Here is a 25954-nt window from a genome sequence, read left to right on the forward strand (position 1 = left end):
CGATGAGGTAACGTAAGGGGTAGCATTTAGGCGGAACGTCTGAGTAAATTTAGTTCAAAATAAAAGCTAAAAGCAAACGTGAGTAACAGGAAGACTGTTCGAGTTTTGAGTGAAGGAAGTTGATTCATTGGTAAATTTGAAAATTGACTGTAAGAGAACAGATTAAATTGTAAGCAGTAACGAGTTTAGGATCTATCGTTAGACCTGTATCAGCCAATAATTTTTACAAAATTCCATATCGTACGACTGTAGATACGTGTTTTACGTGAATCACTATTGAAATTTATATTATGTGAACTACATAAATAAAGAATATAAAATAGTATTTTCCTACCAGAAAAAGTTCCTTAAGTTTACAAAGAATACGAGAGAACCGTCGTTCAAACACGATTCATACATCAATATTTTTCTTGAGCCACCAAAAATTTGCTTATTCGCTGAAACGGGAGCGCGATTGAGAGATAAAAATTCGAGAACAGTAACGGAGTTAAAAAACAAAGCACCTTGGGTAAGTTGAAATATATGGCAAATAATAATACAACCGTGTGTAGAGGCATTCCTTTGGATTAATTTTAAACACGGAAATCATTTCATAAGCATCGAGGCATTAATTAAAACGGTGTCAAATAGCGAGAGCAATAGCTGATCGTATTGAATTATACAGGTCACGTCAAAATTCGCGGGAAGTCAGATTAAAATTGAAGAATTGCATTTGTTTGAATCGCATTTAAATGGAAACGCGTCTGGAAAGACCAGCACAGTGAAGTGTTGCGATCGACAATTTACGAGACCGTTTCAATTAAACTTAAATGTACAGAGCGTTTCAGGAAACGAGGCGAGAAGTGAAATTAAACTTCCAACATTTTGCTAATGGTCAACAGAAACGAGTTGGAACGCGGAGAATATTCTGCATGTAATTCGCCAACAAATAAAAACTTTCAAGTTAACTGGGCTATCCGTTTGAATATTCCACCAAGATACAGGCTTTTCCAGTTTTTCGTAAGTAACCAGATGCGTAGATATTGAATCGTACGTTGATCGATGGTCGTCTAAATCGAATAAACTCGAATATATTATGTACATTCTATAGATAACATAATATCTAACTGATTGAAAAAATACTATAAGAATGCTTTTGCTACAGCTTGTTTCACAAAAATTGTCATCGATGTTATCAATATATTGATAAAACTTGAAACTAATCTGAAAATGTGTATAATATTAAATATAGTTACTTAAACACTTGTATCAAATATCTTGTCATTTCTATATACGTTTTCAGATTTGTTTCACCCTTTATCGACATAACCATGATAGCCAAGTCTCATACCACGCGGTATATACTAATAAAATTTCAAAATGCTTCGTATAATGCACGTAATATATTTGTAAAAGATGTCTACGAATGTTCTAATACTTTCGCGAGCTTATGTATATACATATATTTAACTCAATATAATATGTTTGACCCATAATGACTGAACCGCGTAAAAAGTTCATAATCGACGCATGCGTAATCGCGTACACGTGTTAAAGAAGCGAGCCAATAGCATAGCGTGGCGCGTACGCGTTCAAATGATGACTCGACTCGACCCGACCCGACCCAACACGACTCTATACGATTCGGCGCCGCATAGGCCGACTCGACTCGATTCCACACGACTCGATCCGAGTCAACCGTCGTCACACAGCCTTCGCGGTTCACCTAGTCATTTCGTAGTAGCATTCAGTCGTGGACGCGGACGTATAGGCTCGCTCGACTGCGCAGCAAATCCGACCGACCAGTCCGAGACCGGCTGTGACGGACATAATAGGATGAAGGATATCCGCTCGCAGGTGAGTTAGTTGCTCACGACTCCGTTACCTTGTTTCGAACAGAAGTCAAGGTCCGACAGAATGTTCGCGCCATAGCGACCACGTGGAACTTTGCCGCGTTTATATTCTCCGATATTCCGACAGTTGCTTCTTATCTTGTCAGTTACATACATTTTTAAAATCATTTTTCTTCCTGTCAGTCGTTAATTCTTTTATCTTTGTATTTTATCTTGTTTGTATTTTTGTTAGAATTTGTAGGTAAAGAGAAAGTTTGTTAACGTACGATAGTATACAGTGAAATTTGTATTTTTTTGATTAGAAGATAGATATTGTGTTCGTGAAGTGAATGTAATATTTTTGTTGGCTCTTCTTGTGGCTTTGTTCGTGAAACTTGGCAGGTACAACGTAAGATCAGATAAGATCGTATAAATTCAGCTCGTGTTTTTAAACGACTTACCTTGCCTCTTAATAAGCGTTCTACCTTTTTTAGCGTTGAGATTATTCGTTTAAATTCAGTTCGTGTCGCCGACATTTTAAGTACTTTCTCCCTTCTCCACAAATTCAATCTTTATTCCTAAAACAATATTCCATATTTACTAATCAAAATATATCTCAAAAAAGCAAATTTCGTATAATTAATGTAGAAAATTACAATCTCCTCCAAGTTCAACCATCCAATTTTTCTATCAGAAATCAAACTCCCATTCGAGATACCATGGAACGCGAACACGCTGTTCGCCTGTATCAAAAAATTACGCTCGATATCATAAATTGTCTCGACGATACATCAAAGTCTAGAACAAAAGCGACGAAGACTCGGTATTCTCGTTTCGACTATCTACGAGCATCGAAATATTCTTTGGCTTGTTTACAAGTAGCGGCCGCGTCGCGAAAGAAAAACAAGTAGCAGTCGGTCGATCGCGATCCTTAATCGCCCTATCAAAGGTCACCAGGCCTCGTTCGCCGATCAAACGATCCGGTGTACGATCACGACGCTATATACGGGCTCGCTAAAAGCGAATCCCAACGACACAGTGTCTCTGTCGAAAGGGAAGAGACGACAAAATCAGAGCTGAGAGACCAATGGCCGGTGCCGTTATCGGAGAAGACTGGCATAATCGAGCCCGACCTATCGTTTCAGGGAGGTCAGCATCCTCCTACTATGGACCACGTCCCAAACAAGTCGATATAGAATAACGTTAACCGTTCTTATATACTCGTGAAAGTATTTGAACGCTTATAAATATTTTTTACGTGTATATTATATATATTATACGAAATATTTTGAAATTTCATTAGTATTATGAGTCTCGACTATCATAATTATTTTGGTAATGTTTGAAATAAGTCCGAAAATGTATATAGGAATCACAAGATATTTAATGCAAGTAGGTATATAGTTAGCAGAGATCACAAAAGGATTTAATAAAAGAAATAAATTCTTCTGTAGATGATTGCACGTTGAAATGAAATTGTTGATATCTACTGAATAATGGTAATATTTAAGTAATTTCTGTTAAGTAATTAACGTTTTTAAGACATTTGTATTATTAATCCTTCGTAACTAAGATTTCATTCGATCACAAGAAATTATTCATTTGTATACTACACGACGTTATTGATATATCTTCGTAGAATCACTGTTACGCTTAGGTTTTACGCGTATAATTGATTGATTTGAAATATTCCATTGCGGAAAATAGTATCAATCTGTGTTACTAGTATTTTTTTTCTGTACCTATTCAGAGCGTCTGACAGTTGAATAAATTGTTTTCATGGAAATCCTTCGGGAGAATGATGACATTTGGAATGTTACACAAACAATAACAAGTGAAATAATTTACCTAAATTGTGATCGTTGCATAATTTATGTCACTATTATTAACAGAGGACTTTCCGGCGGATTCATCGCAATGTTTGTTGGTAGAAGTGTTTAAGTAGTTAACTAACTGTTTGTCTTGATAATATTACGACAATATTCAATATTTGTAATATTGAAACGATCTGTCAATTTATTCAACGTTTTACCAACACACAGTTATTATCTCTGCAATTAATACGCTTGTTAATTACATCATCGTTACTTCTGGCTTTATTTCACTAATGCTCGAAATTCGCAAATCGTGTAAATTGTGTCCAAATAATTTTGTACTACGTTAAAATCGCGTTAGCGCATAATTATTCTTTATAGAAAAACGTAGCAACTCATTTTATCACAACTTTATTTTACATAGGTAAATTGTACATTATATATGTACACATAATCATGAATACAAAAATACATCACGATTTAGAGTAACATTTTAACAGAGGCAGACAAATACGACCGCTAGATTGCAGATATTTATGCAAAGTCGTATTTTTGTCAAACACGATTGAAACAACAGAATCTAGACAAAAATTTATGTCACCTAATATCACGATGAGAACTCTACTTTATAACTCCGCGCATTTTTTCATCTTTAAATTTCCCTTTAAATAAATGCATAAAAATAATTGCATAGTCTAATTATTATATATATAATAATTATAATATATATATATATATATATTAGACATTAATATCGTTGTTACCGACAATATAGTCGGTCAAACAATTTCCAATCGCTGATCGAGACATATATAAGTCGTATATATAATAATCAGATGCACGTGGTCAGCGCTGTGATCCGGCGATCCATTTTTAGATTCCGGTTAAGGTGACGATTAAACGACCAAGGGAGGCCAACGCGTATTACATCCGTGTTCTTGGACGACGAAACGTCATTCTTGGTCCTCCCACGCGATCTCTTGAAACAGAAATACCACGATGGCTCTAGCAAAGAGAAAGAGAAGAGCTAATTTCTTTAATGGGATGTCACGCTCGGTTTAAGAGACTTGTTCACATTCAATGTCCTTTTACTAAATACATTAATAATTACCCATGCAATCGTTCTTCTCTTTAATGATGCGTTTAATCCTTTATAACAACGGAAGATCATTTATCACACTAATTGTAACATCATCTATGAGAACATGAATTTCCAACGAATAAAAAAGTTTCTGAAACATTTATTTAAGTATTTAATTACGAACAGTCTACTTGCCTGTTCGAAAAAAAATTTTTAAAGCTTGTGAAACGGTAATTACGATAATCATGGATCAAGTTACAGAGATTTGTTATACAACTACATAATGACAATCAAAATAAATTAATGGTACTTAAATTTGATAGAAAATACATCGATCCAACGTATATTGAAATACGGCGATTAAGGAATCAATAATATTGTGATTCTAGTAATCGGTGAATGAATAGTTCGGCGTGAAAATACAAACGTCCCGCATTCCCGCCACGTTGCGCATTTCTAATTGCGACTTAGCGCATCGAGCGGCAATTAAAAGTGACGCGCGCTTTCTATAACGTAGAAGATTAATACGCTCATTCTCTGCTCTACATACGCCTTGTCCGTTAAAACACCTCTTCTTACTCTCTCGTCTCGCTGCAGCGTCTCGTTCAAACGTTTACAAACCCACTCTTTTCCTCCGTTTCCTCCTCCTCCTCCCTCGCTAAGATGCAGCCGAAAGCTTCAAAAATTTGATTCACAATGGTATTGAAAACGTGAATCTTAAAGAATAACGTTTGCACCGTTGTCTGATCTTTTTCGAATTTGTGGAGTTGATCAATGTGAAATTCTTTTCCTGAGCGGTTTATATTTCATCGGTCTGACGCATTCGTCGTATAGAAAGTTCGTGGGAACACAAATTCATTGTAATCGTAACTTTAATTGTACGTTATCAAAGTGGTAAATGGTGGACGAAGGGAAAGTTCAGATACAGTCTCTCGCGAAAGAACAACTGGGTCCTGGGGTCTCGACCTTACTTTGGTCTAATGACCACATAAAACGCAGACTCGCGGACCCGTGAAACACGAAAGGCTGCACCGTGTCCATTCACGAAGAAGAATGAACGCCTACGCGCGCGCCTTTCTATTCTGGGCCGGACGAATCATACTCATTCGTCTGATTCAGCCGTGACATGGAATGAGATTTTTCCACGGGCCCCTGAATCTATCCGAATTATTCGATTCCTGTATAGGGAAAGAGGAAAGGTGGGAAAGTCCTGAAGTAAAAAAGAAATTTTAGTTTCGGTAAATCGTTAGTTTTTTGAAAAGAACTTCTATGTTTTTCCTTGTCTTATTATACAGGATGCGGTCGAATAACATGTAGAAGCGGGCACGAGGTGATTCCTTATGAGAAAGTGAGAACAAACTATGCAATAAAATTTTATTCATTTAAGACATATTTTAAAAGAAAATCGAGTTTGAAAATTTATCAAGTATACTTATAAATTATACATAAGTATAAGTCGAAAATGAGTAATATATATAATATATAAATAAATAATAAAATTCTTGCGTTCGGGACTTCATTTTCCAGAAAATAAAATTCGAACATATTTAGTTAAGAATCGACCTAGTGTACGCGTATGATAAATCTTTAAATTTATTTTTCTCAGAAACAAAGCGTCTTGAGAAAAAATATTATTCTGCATTTTCGACTTATTTTCATACGTAGAATGATCTCCTGTTGATTATTTAGTCCTATTTAGTCCGGAATTAATCATGTTCAAGTATACTTGATAAATTTTCAAACTCGATTTTCTCGTAAACTATGTCTTAAATTAAACAATTTTATTGCATATTTTGTTCTTATTTTATGATAAGAAATCACCTCGTGCCTGATTATACATGTTATTCGATCGCATTCTGTATTTATTATCTTTTAAATTAAATTTTAAATAGCTGGAGAATGAAAAATGTCGTCAAATAGATTACCTGTTAGGCTTAAAAAATAATTAAGAATAAATTAAAAACTAAATAGGGAAATGGAAATGTTTATACATATAATTGTTGTTGTTGACGTTCGAATTAAATATTTGGAAAAGAAATATACATGCTAAGTTTAGTTGAATTCGTATGTGAAGTCATGCTATTTATATATTTCGGAAATAAATAAATAATTTAGGAGAGAATATAATGACAAAAATAGAAAGTTTTTCCACGCCTTCCTTATTCTTCCTATAAATTTTGTTACTAAGAAATCACAAACGAAAAATACCATAAATAATATGAATGTAATTTAATATCAAAAGTGAATAATCGAATTGGTAATGCTTCGGGAGCTCATTTACAAACTAGAGTCAAGCCAAGCTTGATTTATGTACAAAACAGTTTATGTCCAATGTTTATGCTCGTATAAATTATATCAATAGTATTTAGTGCCAAACATACCGTGTTCTTTCGAAAGATACAGACGAAAATGAATCATCTGAACTCGTCGCTATTAGCATGATTAATAACGAGATAAAACATTTGCATATCCACAGTTTGAGAAAAATGGCTTCGTCGTCCTGGAAGATTTCTTTCAACCGGAAGAGATCGACGAACTCAAATCTTGCGGAGAAGAATTCACTACCAACTTACCTCCGGAAAATGAGAGGAAAGTTTTCAGTACGATAGAATTGCAACAGGTACGAGTTGAATTAAGGAAATGTCTTATTTATTTAAGTATCATCGACACGACGCTTACATTTCGAATTTATCTATTATTCAGAGCAAAGATAAATATTTTCTGGACAGTGGTAACAAAATCAGTGTGTTCTTTGAGACTGAAGCTTTAGACGATAATGGAAAGTTGAAAGTTCATCCTCGAGTGTCCTTAAATAAGGTAAAAATGAAGATACTAATTTGAAATAATAATAAACATTTACAATAATTACTTATATAAATATCAAATGTTTCCTTTGAAAAAATTACAGGTAGGTCACGCCCTGCACTGGCTTCACCCTACATTCAAAAAATATACTTTTGATGAAAGAGTTAAAGAAGCAGCTTTCCAATTAGATTATCAAGAACCAGCTATTTGTCAGTCGATGTACATTTACAAAAATCCAGGAATTGGATCAGAAGGTAAAGAGAAACAAATATTTCTTACTTTTTTTTGTATTCGTTAAATTAATTTAATTTTCAACATCTAAATATAAATTAATTTCATAATAGTAATAATGCACCAAGATGCAACATATTTGTACACGGAACCAGTGAAGCTTGTTGGTTTCTGGATCGCTTTGGAAGATGCCACTCAGGAAAATGGATGTCTATGGATCGCACCAGGTTCTCACAAGAGCGGTGTTCATCGACGTTATGTAAGGAATAAGGATCCAGAATCCAAGGAATTGTTAGTCTACGACAGAGCCGCACCTTGTTATCAGCTTAGTAATTTTCGACCAGTCCCAGTTAGCAAAGGAACCTGCATTCTCATTCACGGACAAGTAGTACATTTTTCACATCCAAACAAAAACGATAAATCAAGGCACGCTTACACGTTTCACGTAATCGAGACGCAACACACCTCCTATTCGAAAGAAAACTGGCTGCAACCACCTCCAGGAGGATTTCCAAAGTTGTACAGAAATTAAATTTACAGAGATAATGCTCGATCGGTAGAGCACTGTCAAATTATTTTATTACAAATTGCCAGGGAACATTATTTAATATCTATTGCTATTCTGGCTGTGCATTTTTATTTTCCACCTTGTACAAAAGTTATTTCTTGTATTATAATATAGAAATATTAGTAAAAGTGTTTGTGGTGTTAATACTTTACGTGAAAAAACACCATTCACCGTACAAACAATATTACATTATGTTATACATATGTGATATCTAAACCATTGAATTAAACAAAAGCTTGTATATATACATTATGTAAAACGGATGTAACTGAATTCAGAAGAATTTTAGTCGGTTTATAAATATACATCTATGTACATCAGTAGTTTGCTAATCTACTAAAATGAATATTGAGTTCTTGGAGCTGACGTAGACCTCTATTCAGTACGTCCTCCTTTCGTTTCACGCAACAATATACATCAAGAGGCTCTATTTTAACATCGTTTAACTTCAGTGCTATTAATGCATTCTCAGGAAGAAACGTTATCAATGTCTGATATAAATGTATTAGTGTTCGATAATCCGTACAAGAATTTTTGACTTCTTCTATTACACTGCAATAAAATATGGTTATTACTATGTATACATATAAAAGAGTGGTTAAATAATTTAATAATAAACAACTTACGCGCTTAGATTGCATTCTAATTTATTTACATTCGTTGCAATTTCTGGTATTGTTTTTTTTATAAATTCTACAGATGGAACTGGATTAGGAACATTGTAATGCAAAGTGCAAGGCATTCCTATTGTTTTGGCTGTTATACCACTGTACATATAAATGAATAAATATCAATAATACATCATAAACAAATATAATTAGGAAACTTACGCCATATCCCGAGCGTAAACATATGCTGCTTCGAAATACTGAAAAGCTTTCTGTGCTCTTCGTTCTTGTTCCTCGACATCATTTTCAACTCCGATAACATTACATAGTTTGTGATTATTTATTTGAGATTCATATTCACGACATTTGTCTTTTAACTCCTAAAAAAATGATACCGTTAAGAAAATGCAAATTATTTCAGAATACTTTAAAATGATATTAATAGAAGAAATTGTGAGAATAATTACATCAATTTTTTTAGATATTCGTAACATTAAAACTGAATGTTTATCTATATTAACCATTTGTACCAAATCATTAAATTTGTCCAAGATATAACTATTTTCCTTCAAAGTCTTTGGGCCTTAAAGAGAAAAATGTTTAAACATTAATAAAAATCTCCGAAACGATGATCTTTTTCAAAATATAGAAACAAAATTACCAGATATATCTTTAAATATCTGTAATAATTCTTTCAAAATATATTCTGCTGCTCTTCGAAATGATTCACTTGTAGCAGCTATCCAATGTTTTACAGCACACTGTAAAACAGTCACAGTTGTCCAAGGTGGTTTTATAATAACATATTTTTCCCAAGATGATCCATATAAAGCATACATTTCTTTACTAACTATCTGTAAAAAAATTACTATTATTTCATATATATAAAAGAAGTCGGAAATATAGAACAAAAATTTTTCGTTTGAGGCTTTGTTTTCGAGAAAATCGACTTTGAATTTTCGCTCGGTACGCGAGCACTTTATCACGTTTCGTTATAACGGATTTCACTGTAGATCGTTGTCTCAATGGAAAACTTTTAAAAAAAAATTTTAAAAAAATTTTTATTCTATATTTTCGACTTCTTTTTTCGCGTAGTATCACCCCCTTTCCGCTTGTACCACCAGTTACCAACCACCCTGTATATATGTCGGAGATGAAAGGACATCGGAGCCTTCTCTTTGAGACTTCGGGAAAATCCGTAAAATTATAATCTAAAGTCTACCATAGCCATAATTAAACAATTGTCGTTATTCTATCCAATTGTATTTGTTTGAGATTTGTGATAATGAGCTTGGGCTCGAGGCGACAATCAGTCGCCGAACGTAGCCGCGGTCACGGGATGAACGTTTTGTCTAACAAAGGTATGGAGTAATAGTATAGCTCTCATTAAAAGAAATATTTGTAGGGGCACTCGACAGTAAACATTCCAACGGTCCCTGTCCCGTGGCTCGCCATACGCAGACCCTACTCTTCGGGCAAGATGATTACCAGATGTCGATGCATCTACACAGTACAAGTTAAGCTAGCCTCAGGACCCGCTATAAATCTTAGGATTTTGTTAACTAAGGTCCTTCAAACAGACAAGCAGTCTTTGTCCCAACTATGGGAAGATAGGAGAAATCTATTTTTCTCACGAACGACGCTTCCCGCTAGCAACTTTCCCTCAAGGGCGGCCAGTATCCTTCTCTAACCGCCAACATGGAAATCGACCAATTAACAGCAACGTCAATTTCCCTCACTTCCCGAATGAAGGCATCTCTCCACGAATCCGATGATTTCGTGCCCTTAGACACACCCCATCATAGTTTTCCTTGATAGCATCTCTCTCTCTCTCTCTCTCTCTCTCTCTCTCTCTCTCTCTCTCTCTCTCTCTCTCTCTCTCTCTCTCTCTCTCTCTCTCTCTCTCTCTCTCTCTCTCTCTCTCTCTCTCTCTCTCTCTCTCTCTCTCTCTCTCTCTCTCTCTCTCTCTCTCTCTCTCTCTCTCTCTCTCTCGTGTACGAGTTCATTGACGGGTTAACTAATGCCTTAGTATCTGTGATTACTCCACGTTTGATATAAATTCCAACTTAGACTTTGACGAAAAATTAAACCAACTATCCCGTTGACCGCGGGTTCGTTATCGAGTCTTAGACCAGTGTCACTAGTGCCTAATCATCGCGATTCCTTGTTAACTCTGTAATATCCTTATTTGTGTTAATAAACGTCATTTCAACTGCGTAAGAAGATGGATAGTTCCAGTGAAGGTTCATCACATACCCCAAATCCTTACTCTGATAGCGACCCGGACCCGTATTACGACGATGATTCGACATATATATATTTCTCTTATATTACCTAGTTATAACATATATCATCTTTATGCTTACCACTGTTAGAAAGTCTCTTATAACACTTTTTATGTCCTCATATATTTCATCAGATAATTGCAATTCCTCACACATAATTGATGTGGAATTCAAACTGAAACTTTCTCGATTTCCATTATTAGAATTAGACAATGGTTTATTTACATTGGTGGCATTTAGATAGTCGACTTTTTCAAGGGGATCATTTCTTCCAAGTGTCACAATATCATAAATCATCGCTTTATTACAAAGATTTACGTCATAAGATAATAATACCTGAATAATAAAGAACCAAAATATAAAGTCACATTTAAATATTTTTATAAAAGTATGTTATATTATAACTTACCACGGATTTCCCCAAATCACGAATTTGTAAACAAGTCTGTAGAATTTCATCATCTGGACAGTCAATAGAAAATCTTTCTTTATTTTTTGCAACATCTTCTGGTGTTTGACCAATTACATGAGATTGTTTAGAAGAGAAAAGTTTATTAATGTAATTTATAGCTTTCCTTGCATTGAAACATAATGATATTGGTCTTGATTTACCATTATCATCTTTAATATAATCAAGCTCCTGTAATAGATTATTTATGAAAGTTACAAATGTTAGGAAATAGCAAAATAAATAAAAAAAATATGGAATCTTACACGTATAACAGTCCATGGTATTGTAATTATTGAATGATCATAAGTTTTAAAAATAGCTTCCCTTGCCAGTTCAACAGCATCAATATTTGACAGAAAAACATTTGTATCAACAACAATATACAAATGCCTTTTTGCTTGTTGTTCTGATAATAAGGGATATTTCGAAGTATTATTAGGGATATTGCAAGTTGTATTTACATTGTTTTCTGTACAAAGTTGGGTTCTAACAGCTTGAACCTAAATAATTTAAATATAAGTCATACTTTAACATTTGTATCTCTATCATTCATTATAATAATCTATATATGACAACTGAATAAAATTTATAAAAGTACTTGACATTACTTCAAACATAATTTTTTCATCTTCCAATGGTTCCCAGTCCATTTCCTCACAAAAAGCATCTTCATAAGCTGACTTTGCTAAATCATCTGAAGTTGTTATTGGATTTTTAGATGCATTTGCTGTTTCTTTTACTTTGGGAGGACTTAAATTTGTATTAGTGGCAATCTTATCATTCGAACATCTCTCCCTCAAGCGTTCCAATCTAACTTCCGCGTCTTTATAAACACTTGGCATGGGCATTTCTTCACAAACAGAATCTTCATAGGCCCATTTTATTATATTATCTACAGTTGTTATTGGATCTTTAGATGCATTTGCTGCTCCCTTTATCTCACGAGTATATACACTTTTATTATTAGTAATCTTATTATTTACATGTGTCTCCTTCAAACGTTCCAATCTAACTTGTGTATTTTTAAAAATGCATGGCATGTCTATAATTGTTCAAGAAATTAAATACAAAGAATAAACTTTAATTTATGACATCAAAAACATTGTTACAACACTTACTAAATTTCTTTGCAGGAGTAGAACTTGTAGGACTATTATGACTCAGATTATCATCACACTGCTGCGATGATAGGCTTGTTTTCAATCTTTCCATACGTTCTTTTCCTAAATTTGTTTTCATAGACTTTCGACCTTGCACTTTTGGAATATCTTCACCCAAATTGCCGCTTTTTCTTTTGCCTACCAATATTTTTTCTATTACTATGGCTATGTAGTATATGATTTACATTAGTATTTTTTGACTTTAACTTTTTAACCATGTACATAAAAAGATTATAGAAAATAACATAGTATAACTTTTTCTTCCATATACTAACCAACTTTTGGACCTTTTTGTACTTCTCTCTGGCTTCTGCTTTCTGAAGGAGATGAAACATCTGAAATACTTTTTTGCTTAGATACATTTTGATTTCTTAACCGTGTCTTAATTGGATTTTCTCCTTTATCTATCACATTGCTTCTGTCTTCCTCTGTCTTTTTTTTAGGACTACTTTTTGATATCCTTCCCTGCCTTTTTTCTAAAAGTATTTGCATTTGTGGCGTATAAGATTCTTTTGAGTATGTATAAACATCAGTTTTTTGTGACAGTGGACTAATTTTGCCAAGCCTTGAAGGTGGTGATTTTGAAACATCTTTAGTTGATTTGGAACTTTGAGGACTTCTAGGAATAATTTTTTCTTTCTTTTTTAACATTTTCTGACGAATTTCTTTCATTTGAGGTGTTTCCTTTCCTTCATTAGCTTTAGTTTGCATTTGCCTATGGAAACGTTTAGCAGTAAGTATATTTCTTCTTGTGATCTCTTTTTCAGATGCACTCCCTTCAGATGGATTTCTTTCAGAAACAGTAAACTGCGCTTCATTATCTTCATCATTTTGTAAGTTCATTTTTTGTGATTGTTTACGTTTTTTAGCAGTTCGACCTAATTTCTTTTCAACCTAAACAAATAATTTTTTGCATTATGATTATAACAGAGATTATGAATTATAATTAAATTATGTATGAGAAGTATTACTAGCTAAAAATATGCGAAAATATATAATAAAGATAACTTACTATAATCTATAGGTTAGAACAGGCAGTACAATTTTAAAAGGGCTAACAAAATATCATCCACTTCCTATTATCATTAGTATTAATTAAAAATAAAAGAAAATGAAATATCAAATTACTTGTTCTGTCTGATCTTCTGTCGGGATATCCCAAGATGATTGCTTTGTTTTTTCATTAAAATAATATATTTTATGCGGATATCTCTTTGAATTCCGTATACTCCAATTCTCCGGTAACTTATGTTTCATCATGTTTGAAATAGTCGAAAACCATGTAAACACTACTTTCAAGAAAAATTAAGTCGTCATTAGAGGGCACAAATTTTTTTTTACGTTTCATTACATTCTCACTTATAAACTTCAATGATATCATATGCCAATAGGCGGTGACTGATCATAAACAAAATACAGATGATGTCAATCATGTGTTCCAAAATGATGAATTTTAGAATTACATTAATTGTCTTAATAATGAAAATATTTGCAAAATGTTCTCTTTTCATATTTTATTTATGATTCGATACATACATACACTCTATCTAAAATTTGGAAAAAGTTATGAAAAAAAAGTAAATAAAGTAATTACAGAAATTGGGCCGTGTAGGGAATTTTAATGTTATCGTTTTACTTCGTGTATATAACAATCTAACTACCGAAAACTTGAGAAATGTGTCTTTCCCGTCGACGTCTGTGCGAAACATTGACATAACGTGTCGATACAATTATTTTTTACCAAGTTTTGTGCTAATCTGAAAGAATACAGACCACAAAATACTTTAGTTTTATTACGTTTTTCGATATATTGTCAGTATATAACAATGCAAGCAATGTCAGGCTCAGTTTCAAAATCTGAAAATAATGATGATTTATTATCAGCGATAGAATTTTTGTCCGCAAAAAATGAAAAAGATTTAACATTTTTTTCAAATGTGGACAAAGCTACAAAAGAATGGCTCAAATCTTTAGAATCTATATGGCAATTATGTAAGTGACAATTATATACTGTAACAATAAAATTTATTAATGATTATTAATTTATTTGTTACATATTTTTACAGGGAAAAAGGGTGATGTTATAAGCAAAACATTAATAGAATATTTTGATAGCGCACCTGACCCATATTTAAGCACAATACGATTATTAGTGAACACTTCAGATTTTAAACATATAAAAAAGAATTCATCATTAGCATTTACAGGTTTATTTACATATAATATAAATGAAATAACATTAATAAGTTATATTTATTATGTGCAAGTATATAGGGAAATAGTATTAAAATTGAGTACACAGTTTTTATACATAGTTATATAGATACTGTTGTGCAGATTACTGTAAAAATTCTGTGATGTTAAAGATAAATTAATATCTCTTTATGGGTTACAGTTATAGAAGAATTTGCAAACTGGTTGAAATTGAAGAAACCAATACGTAAACTGTTCCTAGATGTAAAAATAAAATTAGCAACATTTCAATTAATTATTAAACAAAAAAATATGGAATTCATTAAAATGGTTGCTGCTACATATGAATTCATAGAACACAAGGAGGAATTTCTTCCTATAATAAAGGTATTATTTAGACTACAATATTTAACTTTCCAGTTATTATATAACATATTATTTAATTAAAAAATTGTATATTCTTGTAGGAAGTCATTAAGGAAAAGAAATACAAAGAAGCAGCACAATATGCAGTTGTATTGGAATTACAAGATTATTTTGCCAATCCAGAAACATTACTATTACCACTTATTCTACAGAATAAGTTAATAGTTGTAGAAGATTTTTTAGCAAATTATCCTCATTTGCAGAAGGTTCTAGTCTTGTATTTGGATAATTTAATTGGACCTGAAAATAACATGGCTGTCATGTTAAATGATATAATTATGTAAGTTTCAATAATGAACTAATAAAAGAAGTTTAAAGCATAATATCTTTAATATATTATAGAAAACATAATATACCAGATGTAAAGATGGCAACAATAAATACAAAACCCATGACAAAATTAATAGCACGTTTTATCAAATTATATAATCTTCCACCAGAACTTTGTTCTAATTTAAATAAAAAAAGATGTGAAGGTGGTTTACAGTTCCTCATGTATAAACGTTACGTGGAGTCTAGTTTAAGTATGTTAATTTTTTACATAATATAAATCACGGAATAGTGTGAATAAAAGATTAACTGTTTTTAAATCAAGGTACTGCTAGCTGGAGGGAAATGGTACAAGATGCAGTAGGAAATGATCATACATTACAACTTGCTACAATAAAGATGATAATGAATGCCAAAGATGCAGCTGAAGCTTTATATTGGGCTAAAAAATTTAACGTACCTAGAGAAAAGTGGCCATGGGCACTTACATATGAAGAGGAACAAAATGAATGTGAGAGCAATAATAACTCTTCTTTAATATTACGTTGTTTCAATTATTTATAAGATTTCATTATGTAGGTATAAATGAAGGAGCTTCAACTAGCAAGATGAATGATTTGAATATTGACAATGATCCTATGAATTATCATGAATTGAAATTATCAAGAGATTCTATTAAAGTAGTAAATGATCTTTGTAGTTTTGCAGAATTTCTTGATAATGGATTAAGAGATGTCTCTATTGTTGGTATTGATTTAGAATGGAAACCATGCTTTGGTAATATTTGAAGATAATGGTTTAATTTCTTTCACTAGAATGTAATAAAAAATAATTACAAAATTTATTGTAATTATTAGGTACGAAACAAACAGAATTAGCTTTGATACAAATAGCTACCAAAGCTAATGTATACATCTTAGATGTAACCACAATAGGAAACAAGTTAACAGAGTTATGGATTAAATTATCCAAAGCTCTATTTGAAAACAGAAACATTTTAAAGCTTGGTAAACTCCTTCTAGTTAATAAATGTATATTCTAATTATTATTTCTATTCATGTATATTTTCATGAATTTATGATATAGGATTTGGAATAGCACAAGATGTAACAGTTATACGCAATAGTTTGCCTGCATTTTCAAAAATAAAAATATGTGGACAAGGTTATTTAGATATTGTACACTTATGGAAAAAGTTAGTGGAAGATTATAAATTTGTTTTTCCGCATGAAAGTGATGAACAATTTACTAAAAAAAATTTGAGTAAACTTGTAGAACTTTGTCTTGGACAGAAATTAAATAAATCTGATCAGTTTTCTAATTGGGAACAGAGACCTCTAAGAGAAAGCCAAATAATATATGCTGGTTTGTAATTTTTTTTGCTGTTGTTTTTATTATAATATAACATATTGGGTTGGCAATTAAGTGATTGCGGATTTTGTCAATACCACTTAATGACAAAATCCGCAATTACTTAGTTGTCAATCCAATATATTCTCTTTATTATAATATAATGTATATTTACATACAAGAATCAAACATAATAATTATATATCATTATATTACAGCATTAGATGCATACTGTTTGTTAGAAATATATGCAACATTAGAAATTCAATGTGAACATTTGGACATACCGTTTTATGATGTGTGTTCGGAAGTGCAACATATACCACATCAATCACCAGAACGAAATACGAGGAAACCTACACAAAAGGTAGTTCCATAATTTACTGTATTTCTAATAAAGTAGAACTTCTGTCAAATAAATAATTCGTTTATTCTCCATAGTACTTTATAAACATTTTATTATAGTCCCACTCCTTCCAAAACAAAGAATTCAGTTATGATAAACAAAATTTTCAAAGAGATTCGCCGCAAGGAAGATTGAGGAATAATTTCTGGAAATCGAATAATCAAGATCATCATTCTTTTCACAAAGCAATACAATTACCACGAAGAACGGGGTCCATGAATTTAAACAGACAACATTACAAACAAATAATTAAACGTGAATCCATACCAGTGCATCAATGGCGTGTAGTTTGTGATTCAATGTTAGGTGGACTAACAAGTAAATTACGAATGTGTGGATGCGATTGCGTTCATCTTGCATTTGATCAAAGAGGAGAACGATCTGTTCAAGTAGCACTTTATGAAAAAAGGGTGCTTCTGACACGTAATAAGGAATATTTAAGAGTAGGTTCATTCATTAGATTCATTATTGTTCATTCTTAATTATTTTAATTACATTATATAGTTTTCACAGTATATACCGCCTGAGGATTGTTATTTTGTAATGGCAACTAATCCTGATGCTCAGCTAAGAGAAGTATTAAAGTACTTTAAAATTATAGTTACACATAGAGACATATTTAGTCGATGCCAAGATTGTAACAGTGATGAATTTGTGAAAGTTTCAAAGCAATTAATGGATAAACTTTTAAAAAGGTTCATTACACATTTTTTCTTCTTAAAACTATGCATTAAATATTGGTAATAATGTTAACAGGATTTTATCTTCTTTCAGTTATGTTAGAATAACACGTAAAAATAATTATAGAATTGATACAAATCCATCAGATTATGTAAGCAATACATATCAGTCAGCTATAGCAACGAACTCAAGCAGTAACGATTTACAATACGATACTTTTATGAACAACCAATTGGAACGCGAGGATCGTACATGGATACTTAGTACGAATTCTATGGATGTTGATACATGTTCAACGAAATACCAAGCAAGAATACAAATTAACAAAGTACCAATGAAGGTGTTGCAGGATATAGAAGTTTTTTACATTTGTGAACAATGTGGAAAGATATATTGGAATGGTACACATTTAGATCGTGTGCTCAATGGTGCTATTAAGGATCTCATTGTTCCATCTGAGTTTTAATTACTATTACATGTGATATAGTGTTTAAAGAAGTTCAGACTTTGAAGGCACAAATCAAAAGTGTTTTTATTTATTTGAGTCAATAAGAATTATACCTATAATGTAGAATCACAAAAACAAAGATATGTTTAATGTACTTCATCTATTTTAAAAAGTATTTTAATATTATTGAATACATATATAAGTTATCTTGACTTTTTACGTTCGTTTATTTCTATTTCATATCGAAAATTTGATACATTTCATATAGCCTTTGTTGAAATATCAAAAATGGTATGTTATATGCGTTGTATTGTAAAAGTAACACTTCATACTTATTTCCATTAGTTATGGAAAATAACGTACTGTAAACAATGAAATAATTATCTATATATATTCTTTTTTTATTTTCCCTTTTATTCTATATCTTTCCTATATACAGCACAAAATTTTAAATAATAAAGGAATAATTTTATATATTGAGTTGATTTCGTAAAATATTTTGTAAAAGTTTTGTCACTAAGTTGTAGTTTCTTTTATTGTTTTATTATTTCTAAAAGTAAACATTACATATGTTTTACAAGTGAATCGTTATTACAGAAATTAACATAATAAAACATAATAATAGTATTCCTTCTGTTACATATTAGTACTGTAGAGATATTTTGGAAAACGTCGTATATTTTATTAACATTTATTTATTCCACACCTGAATTATATTCCTCCAATTCTGCAATATCTTTTTTCCCAAAAGGTGGAGGTCCAATTAATGCTTCTATGTCCTTGTATGTCAAGGTTTCTTTCTTTAGAAGTTCTTCAGCCAACTATAAATTCAGGAAAGGAAATTTATTAGATATTTAAGAAGATTAAGATAGTTCTATGTGCTGTAGAAAAATAATACTAAACACTCATCAAGCAGAAGGCTGTAATATTTAGTAATTATTGAAACGGTGTCTAAAAAATTATGAAAACTGCTTAGGTATATTATATATATAGTAATCATACATACAGTTATCAATTTATCTTTATTATCTTGTAATAACTTCTCAGTTGTTTTATATGCTTCAACAATTATTCTTCGTACCTCCGCATCCATTAAACTTCCTAGCTTCTTGCTATATGGTTTTTTAGTTTTCTAGTTGATAATTTCAATCAGAAATATAAATCAGTGGTATACTACTACCATTTGGTAAATTATAAATATATCTTACCGTGCTCGTTATTTCTTTATCAAAAGAAAGCAAACCCACAGAAGGACTCATTCCAAATTGTTGAACTTGGAGATATGCCATATCAGTTACCTTTTGTAAATCATTTTGCGCGCCAGTTGAAATTTTGTTAAACATTATATTTTCTGCAACTCTACCGCCTAATAGTACACACATACGTTCAAAAAGGTGTTTTGAACTTAGAAGTTTTAGATTTGAATCAGAATACTGAGAAAAACCCAATTGTTTATTTGTTCTTGGTACTACTGTTATTTTAATTAAAGGATTTGCATATTCCAACATCCATGCTGCTATTGCATGACCAGCTTCATGATAAACAATAACTTCTTTCTCAGGAGGTGTCAAGGTACTAGATTTTTTCACTGTACCACCCAATACTTTATCAACTGCATACATGAGATCATTATTATCGATTTTAACTTTTTTTTCGTTTGCTGCGTGTAATGCAGCCTCGTTACAGACGTTTGCTATCTCAGCTCCTTCAAAAATACCATTCAAAATAAGAGTATTAAAATAAAAGTAAGATTCAAATAATTTATTGAAAATTACACACATACCACTAAAACCGGGAGTAAGATGAGCTAAATATTTAGCATATTTCATTGGAGTGCCTTCCAATGATAATGACTGAAGATGATAATCAAAAATGTCTTTTCTTTCTTCTAAAGTCGGAAGATCGATTAAAATATGTCTATCAAATCTACCACATCTCAATAAAGCTTTATCTAGAACTTCTGCTCTATTTGTTGAGGCTAAAATAATAATATCCTTTGCCTCTATCATTCCATCCATTTCTACTAAAAGTTGATTTAATGTTCTCTCGGATTCACTGTTAGCAGAACTGCTATACGATTCTTCTCGTTTCCTTCCTATTGCATCAATTTCATCTATATAGATGATACTGGGCGCTCTTTCGAAACAGATAACATAACAATAAGTTTAAATATATTAATAACTGCTTTGTTTGTCAAAATAAAAATCAGTAAAACCTCTTTTTAGCTTCTGCAAATAAATCCCTTACACGTGCAGCACCTAGTCCCCCTATTACTTCAGTGAATTCAGATCCATTCATTGATAAGAATGGAACATTTGACTCAGTTGCAACAGCTTTAGCTAAAAGTGTTTTACCGCAACCAGGTGGTCCTAAGAGTAAAGCTCCTAAAATCAATTTCAATGAATTACAAAAAATATTTCAAAAGAATTATAGATATTTGAGTTATTGAGTTAAATATAGAAAACCTTTAGGCACTTTAGCACCGAGCTTTGTATATCTTTCAGGGTTTTTAAGATAATCAACAAATTCCATAACTTCTATTTTGGCTTCTTTCAAACCAGCGACATCTTTAAAACGAACACCTTTACCAGAAAAAGGTTCCACTAACGTATATTTTGCTTTATTTATAAAGGGAAAATTGCTAAATTGTTTTTTTATCACTGGATGACGTAAGAGCCAAACAAGGAACCCAAATGTCAATAAAAACTTAATTATCTCTGATATAGCCATTTCTTCATTCATGTGAACATATCTAATTGAAATTCCATCCTCTAAAAATTATTCAAGGAATTTCAGTATAAAAAAATGGTTTATAGATTTATTAAATATGTATGATAATTATACCTGATCTAATGCCAATGCGTTTTTCTATTGCCCTAATTTTTTCTTCAACATTATCAGGAACATCATAAAAAGTAAGCTTTTTAAACAGGATTCTTCCTTTATAAGTAGCACCTGTTCTTACTATAGCTTCTACCTCATTTGGATAAATCTTAATTTCTTGAACTTGTCCTTTTAAAAGTACTTCATTTATAAAATCATTCCAGTCCATTCCTATGACCTGGCATAAAATAATAAGTCTTATGAGTAAATATTTTGAACTGTTAATTATTCATTCACAAACTTACTATTGTGTCGAAGATTCCAGACACAATTAAGTAATACATGGAACATATGAACAACATTATAGCACATTTCAGTAGTAGCATATTTAACTCGGATTTTTTAGGATCTTTATTAGAATTGTCAGATTCATTGGAACTGCGTTGATGATTACTAGAGCTTGTGCTAAAACTTCTTGCATTACACAACTTTGGAAAGTAAATTCTAAACGACTCATTTTTTGAAAACAGCAATTTCGTCCCACTCAATCCCGTGTGTTTTGTTCTATACGACTAAAACAAATTTTCTAATAATCATACCAGTGTAACATTAATTCATTGAAATAATTACCTGATGTGATAATGGAAAACATAACCTATTCCATTGGTTCTTAAAACTAATATTTCTGGAGATAATGTTAAATACATTGTGTTTCTTTAAATTATATTTGAACAAATATCCAAGAAGTTTCCGTGAAACGATGTACTGTCGTTCAGAATATATTATCGAACTCTGCATTTTTGTATCATGCAATATGAGATCACATGTATTAACCCATTTGTAAACCCAACATATAAATTACAACTGTAAATTCATTGCAAGTTAATTATATAGTAATTATTTTGGCGAAATTCCAATATTTAGATTAACAGATGGTATTCAATTTATAACTTGTTCATAGAGTTATATATATACATGAGTTGTTATGTGCTTTAAAAGTTTCGTAATATCTTGCAATATTGCAAAAACCAGATGAGAAAATTGGATATTTTAGGTAGATTCTTTTATCTACTGTTACATTTATTAATAAATTTTACTTAATTGTCTTTAAATGTAACGATTCACTGATATAAAAATATACTAATCGCTAAATAATTAACATGTTAAAGTTGTTATAAATAGAATATAAAAGATGTTACGACGATTAAAAAACAATTTTGCAAATACATTAATTAATATATAATCAAAATTAACTAAAAATAATTTATTAGATTAATGACATTGCTAAAATGAACAAAATCAAAATTATCCTGTCTATGACAATGACAATATATTATCTATATTATCTATCTATATTATCGACGGAAATCGAATTCCATATTATCGACGAAGACAGAAATTTATATTATCGATAAACTTACATACATATAATTGGTGTAAGTCGGTAATATATCAATAATAGGTAATATTCATATAAAATATCTGTAATTTAGAAACTGATTTACCTAACACTCGCCGTGTGGTGTACTTTGTTTTATTTTTTATACAATTATTAAAAACGTACGTAATATCAGATCATACATTAAAAAATGACTTATTAAACTTATATGAGAAATTGGTTATTAGAAGGGTATCATCTTATTAAAGTTATTAATTAAAGTATATTTTTATATATTTCAAAATTTAAATGTAAAAGATAGGAGTATATCAACAGGTTTTCAATGTTGCATGCATTAAAAATTGCGATGTTTTTGAAAGTGCCCAATGTTAAAGCTTCAAAAAAATAGTGTTTTATAAAATTTTATGTAACAAATAGATAAGCCTTAGAAAGATTCATTGTAATCACAGAGTATAAAAGAATCAAAGGTGAGAGGAGGAAAATAGGAGGGGGAGGAAGAATGAAAGAGAAAAAGAGGAAGAGAGGAAAGGGAGAATGGTGGAAGCTGGCTGAATATTTTTACCCAAGCCTGTTAACTACACTCTGTTATTTTATCTCACGTACGCAGTTTTTCCACCACTACCATGCCGTTACGCAGGAATATAAGTTTTAAGGCGTGTTTTGATAGCGTCAGGGTGTGTCAGCTGGGGCTTCCTACCTAATGGATCACTTCTTCGTTTATTCGTTCATACTTTTTGAAGTATATGACCCCATGATACCACGAACACTCTGATAATTTTAGCTATATCGTAATTATTTGTAGATGTATAGATTTGTGTTATTTGTAGAATCGCACATAACGAAGGAAGAAACTTACCTAAAAAGTAAAAAGTAAAATTAATTTTGATCGATTCTCGTTTATTTAATTATAAGATTTAAAAATACACGGTTTACTTTAATTTATTAGATTGTTCCGAAAATTCATAGCGAAAATTAAGAGAGATTTAACTAGAATTAGAACTTTCACCCATACTTTTATCTTCAGTATCCAACTCACATTATTCGATATAAATTTGTAATCCAATATATTATTATCAAAAATCTATAGAATTACTGAAGAAATCTTATAGAAGTGCTGACTAATTAAAATTAAATCGATGCATGCTTTCTACGATATGTTCATATTCCTGCAATTGGAGCTGGCAAAATTCTTGATGACAAAGTGCTGACAATTACAGCTCTATCGCTTAAAAGGCGTGAAAAGGAAAGGATAAAAGTGGTTCATCGCGAACGTATATTTACGTAAAACAATATTTTCGTTGGCTTTAAGAAGGTGGCGACAGAGTATTTCTCTCTCCCTCTCTTTCTATTTCGACATACTTCAGTAAAGAGTACAAGAAAGATACGCGAAGACATCGTCAATCGTCGACTTCGCATTTTACCTTTGACATACGTACAAATATCAAATTACTAGTGTGTTAATTTTTCTCCCTATTTTATATCTCAAGGCAATATGGTAGATCTATAGACTTCAAATATATATGTAATGAAAAAAAGACATAGTGAACTTCTAGAAACTGTATTAAATACTTACTTATCATTATACGTAACATTACTTGCAATTATGAATTATTTACAAGTACTTCAAAACACCTTTTCTCTGTGAAAATCATTATTAAAGGCAATAAAATTTATGCCAATAATACAATTAATGTTTTTTTAACGAATAGACAAACCGAGTCGAATGATATAACCTGAAAAAATTGTTTAAGAAGAAATAAACGTAAAGAAGAAAGACAAAGAAGGAATGATACTTACACTGAAAAAGAAGGATGGAACCAATTGATTTGTTAAATAACAAACCATGTTGTGTTAGGTTTGCTATGATAACCAAATAACGTCACGGATTGTGGCCAGTGTACAACTTGGTTCATTCAGTTCCTCTTACTATGCGGTATCCAATTCATTCATAAATTTCGTATACAAAAATATCAAAGGATTCAAATACTCACTAGTAATAAATCATTACATCGTATGTAAAAATGCTTCTTCTTTAGATATCATTTTCTTTTCCTTCATTTCCGGTTCTCCAGGAAAATAATTCTCAAGGAAATATTTTTTGTCCATGAAACTATTATCGGTAATGGATCTTTCGTCGGGATTAGTGTTCCCGCGTAAATGTGGTTAATCAGAGCCTGAACGGGCTTCCAGAAATCCATTTCACGTAGCGTTCACGTAGCGACGCTACGTATAGGGAGAGCTGCAAGAACGGACGTTGTTATTACAGATGCCACTCGTTCAGAATCCCGGGGTATATTTCAAACAAAAAGAAGCCTCCTTCCAATCCGGAAGAGTGACGCCTAATTTTCGGGATCGTGAGTTCATAGTTTTCTGAAAAAAGAAAAAAGAATGACCAAATTACATTAACCAAGAATTTATTCTCTAGCCTTATTGTTATCATCAGTACTATCAAATTTCAAAATCCAATCGACACACCGCAAGATGCCACCACCGACAACAATAACAGCCTTAGCTATAAAATAGAAAAAAAACCCGACAAAGTGATAATTGCGGATAAAAGGCGAGAAATGTTTTTCTTCTAGCAAAATGGCCAGATCCCGGAGCATCCAGGATAAAGACAGACGAACAAGTTCGTCGAAATGTTGAAAATAGGAGAATGAATAGAGGAAGAGGAAGAAAAGATAGGAAAAGAGAAGAGAAAAATGGAAGGGGGAAACGGAGGAAAAACGAGAGAAAGAGAGAGAGAGAGAGAGAGAGAGAGAGAGAGAGAGAGAGAGAACACAATAAGAGAAAGGAAGACGGGGTGGGCAGAAGGAATTCGTACTGAAATAACACTGGATGATTGTGGTATTGTCAACCCTGGTAGTCGTGCGTGCTTTCGCGTTTCACTCCCCTTCTCCACAACACTACGTCCTTCCTCTCTCTCTTCAGCCCCTCGAATCGTGTCTTGCCACCCCTAAAACTCGTACTATCCTACCTCTAGCTCGGTTTAGGCATTAGAACGTAGGTGCTACCGGATAGAATAAACGGCGCTGCTAGAAGGGATGGAACAACACCCCGTTCCCACCGATTCTCCCCTCTTTCAGCGTTGTGGCCGCCTTTTTCTCGCTCGGTCCCTTTCCTGTTCGTCGGCCTCCACTATTC

General features: G+C 32.0%; 5 protein-coding genes and 1 long non-coding RNA gene across 8 annotated transcripts in view; 2 read left to right on the plus strand and 4 right to left on the minus strand.

Annotated features, from left to right (window-relative positions):
• The window catches only part of LOC138184429 (uncharacterized), a 28645-nt gene extending 25815 nt beyond the window's left edge, over positions 1–2830 (minus strand). Inside the window, exons 1-2 of the mRNA XM_069122373.1 lie at positions 2468–2830; positions 2273–2389 (exon numbers count right to left, since the gene is read on the minus strand). The gene's annotated coding sequence lies outside the window, so the exon portion shown is untranslated. The remainder of the gene's footprint in view (positions 1–2272; positions 2390–2467) is intronic.
• Phyhd1 (Phytanoyl-CoA dioxygenase domain containing 1) lies at positions 1676–8943 on the plus strand. Its single transcript, XM_069122389.1, has 5 exons — positions 1676–1836; positions 7183–7326; positions 7410–7523; positions 7615–7765; positions 7856–8943. Exons 1-5 carry the CDS (start codon positions 1816–1818, stop codon positions 8272–8274), a joined length of 849 nt encoding a protein of 282 aa, XP_068978490.1. The 5' UTR covers positions 1676–1815; the 3' UTR covers positions 8275–8943.
• Positions 8151–14221, minus strand: Swt1 (Swt1 RNA endoribonuclease). Of its 2 annotated transcripts, none has more exons than XM_069122285.1 (12): positions 13943–14221; positions 13090–13708; positions 12773–12952; positions 12263–12696; positions 11918–12154; positions 11613–11843; positions 11285–11539; positions 9580–9772; positions 9386–9501; positions 9141–9298; positions 8937–9077; positions 8151–8862 (listed from the first exon to the last, which is right to left on the minus strand). In XM_069122285.1, the coding sequence occupies exons 1-12, from the start codon at positions 14072–14074 to the stop codon at positions 8628–8630; spliced, it is 2931 nt and encodes a 976-aa protein (XP_068978386.1). In that variant the 5' UTR covers positions 14075–14221; the 3' UTR covers positions 8151–8627. The 2 variants fall into 2 exon arrangements, with proteins under 2 accessions (XP_068978386.1, XP_068978380.1); XM_069122279.1 differs by having other exon boundaries at positions 12773–12979.
• Positions 14222–14266: 45 nt separating this feature from the next.
• On the plus strand, positions 14267–18981 carry Nbr (exonuclease mut-7 homolog). Of its 2 annotated transcripts, none has more exons than XM_069122305.1 (13): positions 14267–14806; positions 14881–15021; positions 15210–15394; positions 15475–15713; positions 15776–15957; positions 16029–16214; positions 16283–16480; positions 16561–16710; positions 16790–17068; positions 17272–17420; positions 17519–17902; positions 17973–18154; positions 18234–18981. In XM_069122305.1, the coding sequence occupies exons 1-13, from the start codon at positions 14641–14643 to the stop codon at positions 18604–18606; spliced, it is 2814 nt and encodes a 937-aa protein (XP_068978406.1). In that variant the 5' UTR covers positions 14267–14640; the 3' UTR covers positions 18607–18981. The 2 variants fall into 2 exon arrangements, with proteins under 2 accessions (XP_068978406.1, XP_068978397.1); XM_069122296.1 differs by having other exon boundaries at positions 14269–14806; positions 17964–18154.
• Positions 18982–19105: 124 nt separating this feature from the next.
• Spg7 (SPG7 matrix AAA peptidase subunit, paraplegin) lies at positions 19106–22522 on the minus strand. The gene is made up of 9 exons (XM_069122320.1): positions 22042–22522; positions 21717–21983; positions 21433–21649; positions 21054–21359; positions 20804–20972; positions 20372–20724; positions 19797–20293; positions 19595–19720; positions 19106–19409 (listed from the first exon to the last, which is right to left on the minus strand). Exons 1-9 carry the CDS (start codon positions 22207–22209, stop codon positions 19284–19286), a joined length of 2229 nt encoding a protein of 742 aa, XP_068978421.1. The 5' UTR covers positions 22210–22522; the 3' UTR covers positions 19106–19283.
• Positions 22523–23052: 530 nt separating this feature from the next.
• Positions 23053–25463, minus strand: LOC138178053 (uncharacterized). Its single transcript, XR_011172591.1, has 4 exons — positions 24802–25463; positions 24384–24736; positions 23904–24231; positions 23053–23666 (listed from the first exon to the last, which is right to left on the minus strand). It is a non-coding gene; the product is annotated as an uncharacterized LOC138178053 (long non-coding RNA).
• Between the last annotated feature and the right edge of the window lie 491 nt (positions 25464–25954).

This window comes from Bombus flavifrons, chromosome 1 (assembly GCF_040668555.2).
Source record: "Bombus flavifrons isolate JBK064 chromosome 1, iyBomFlav1_principal, whole genome shotgun sequence".
In the NCBI taxonomy this organism is placed as follows: Eukaryota; Metazoa; Arthropoda; class Insecta; order Hymenoptera; family Apidae; genus Bombus; species Bombus flavifrons.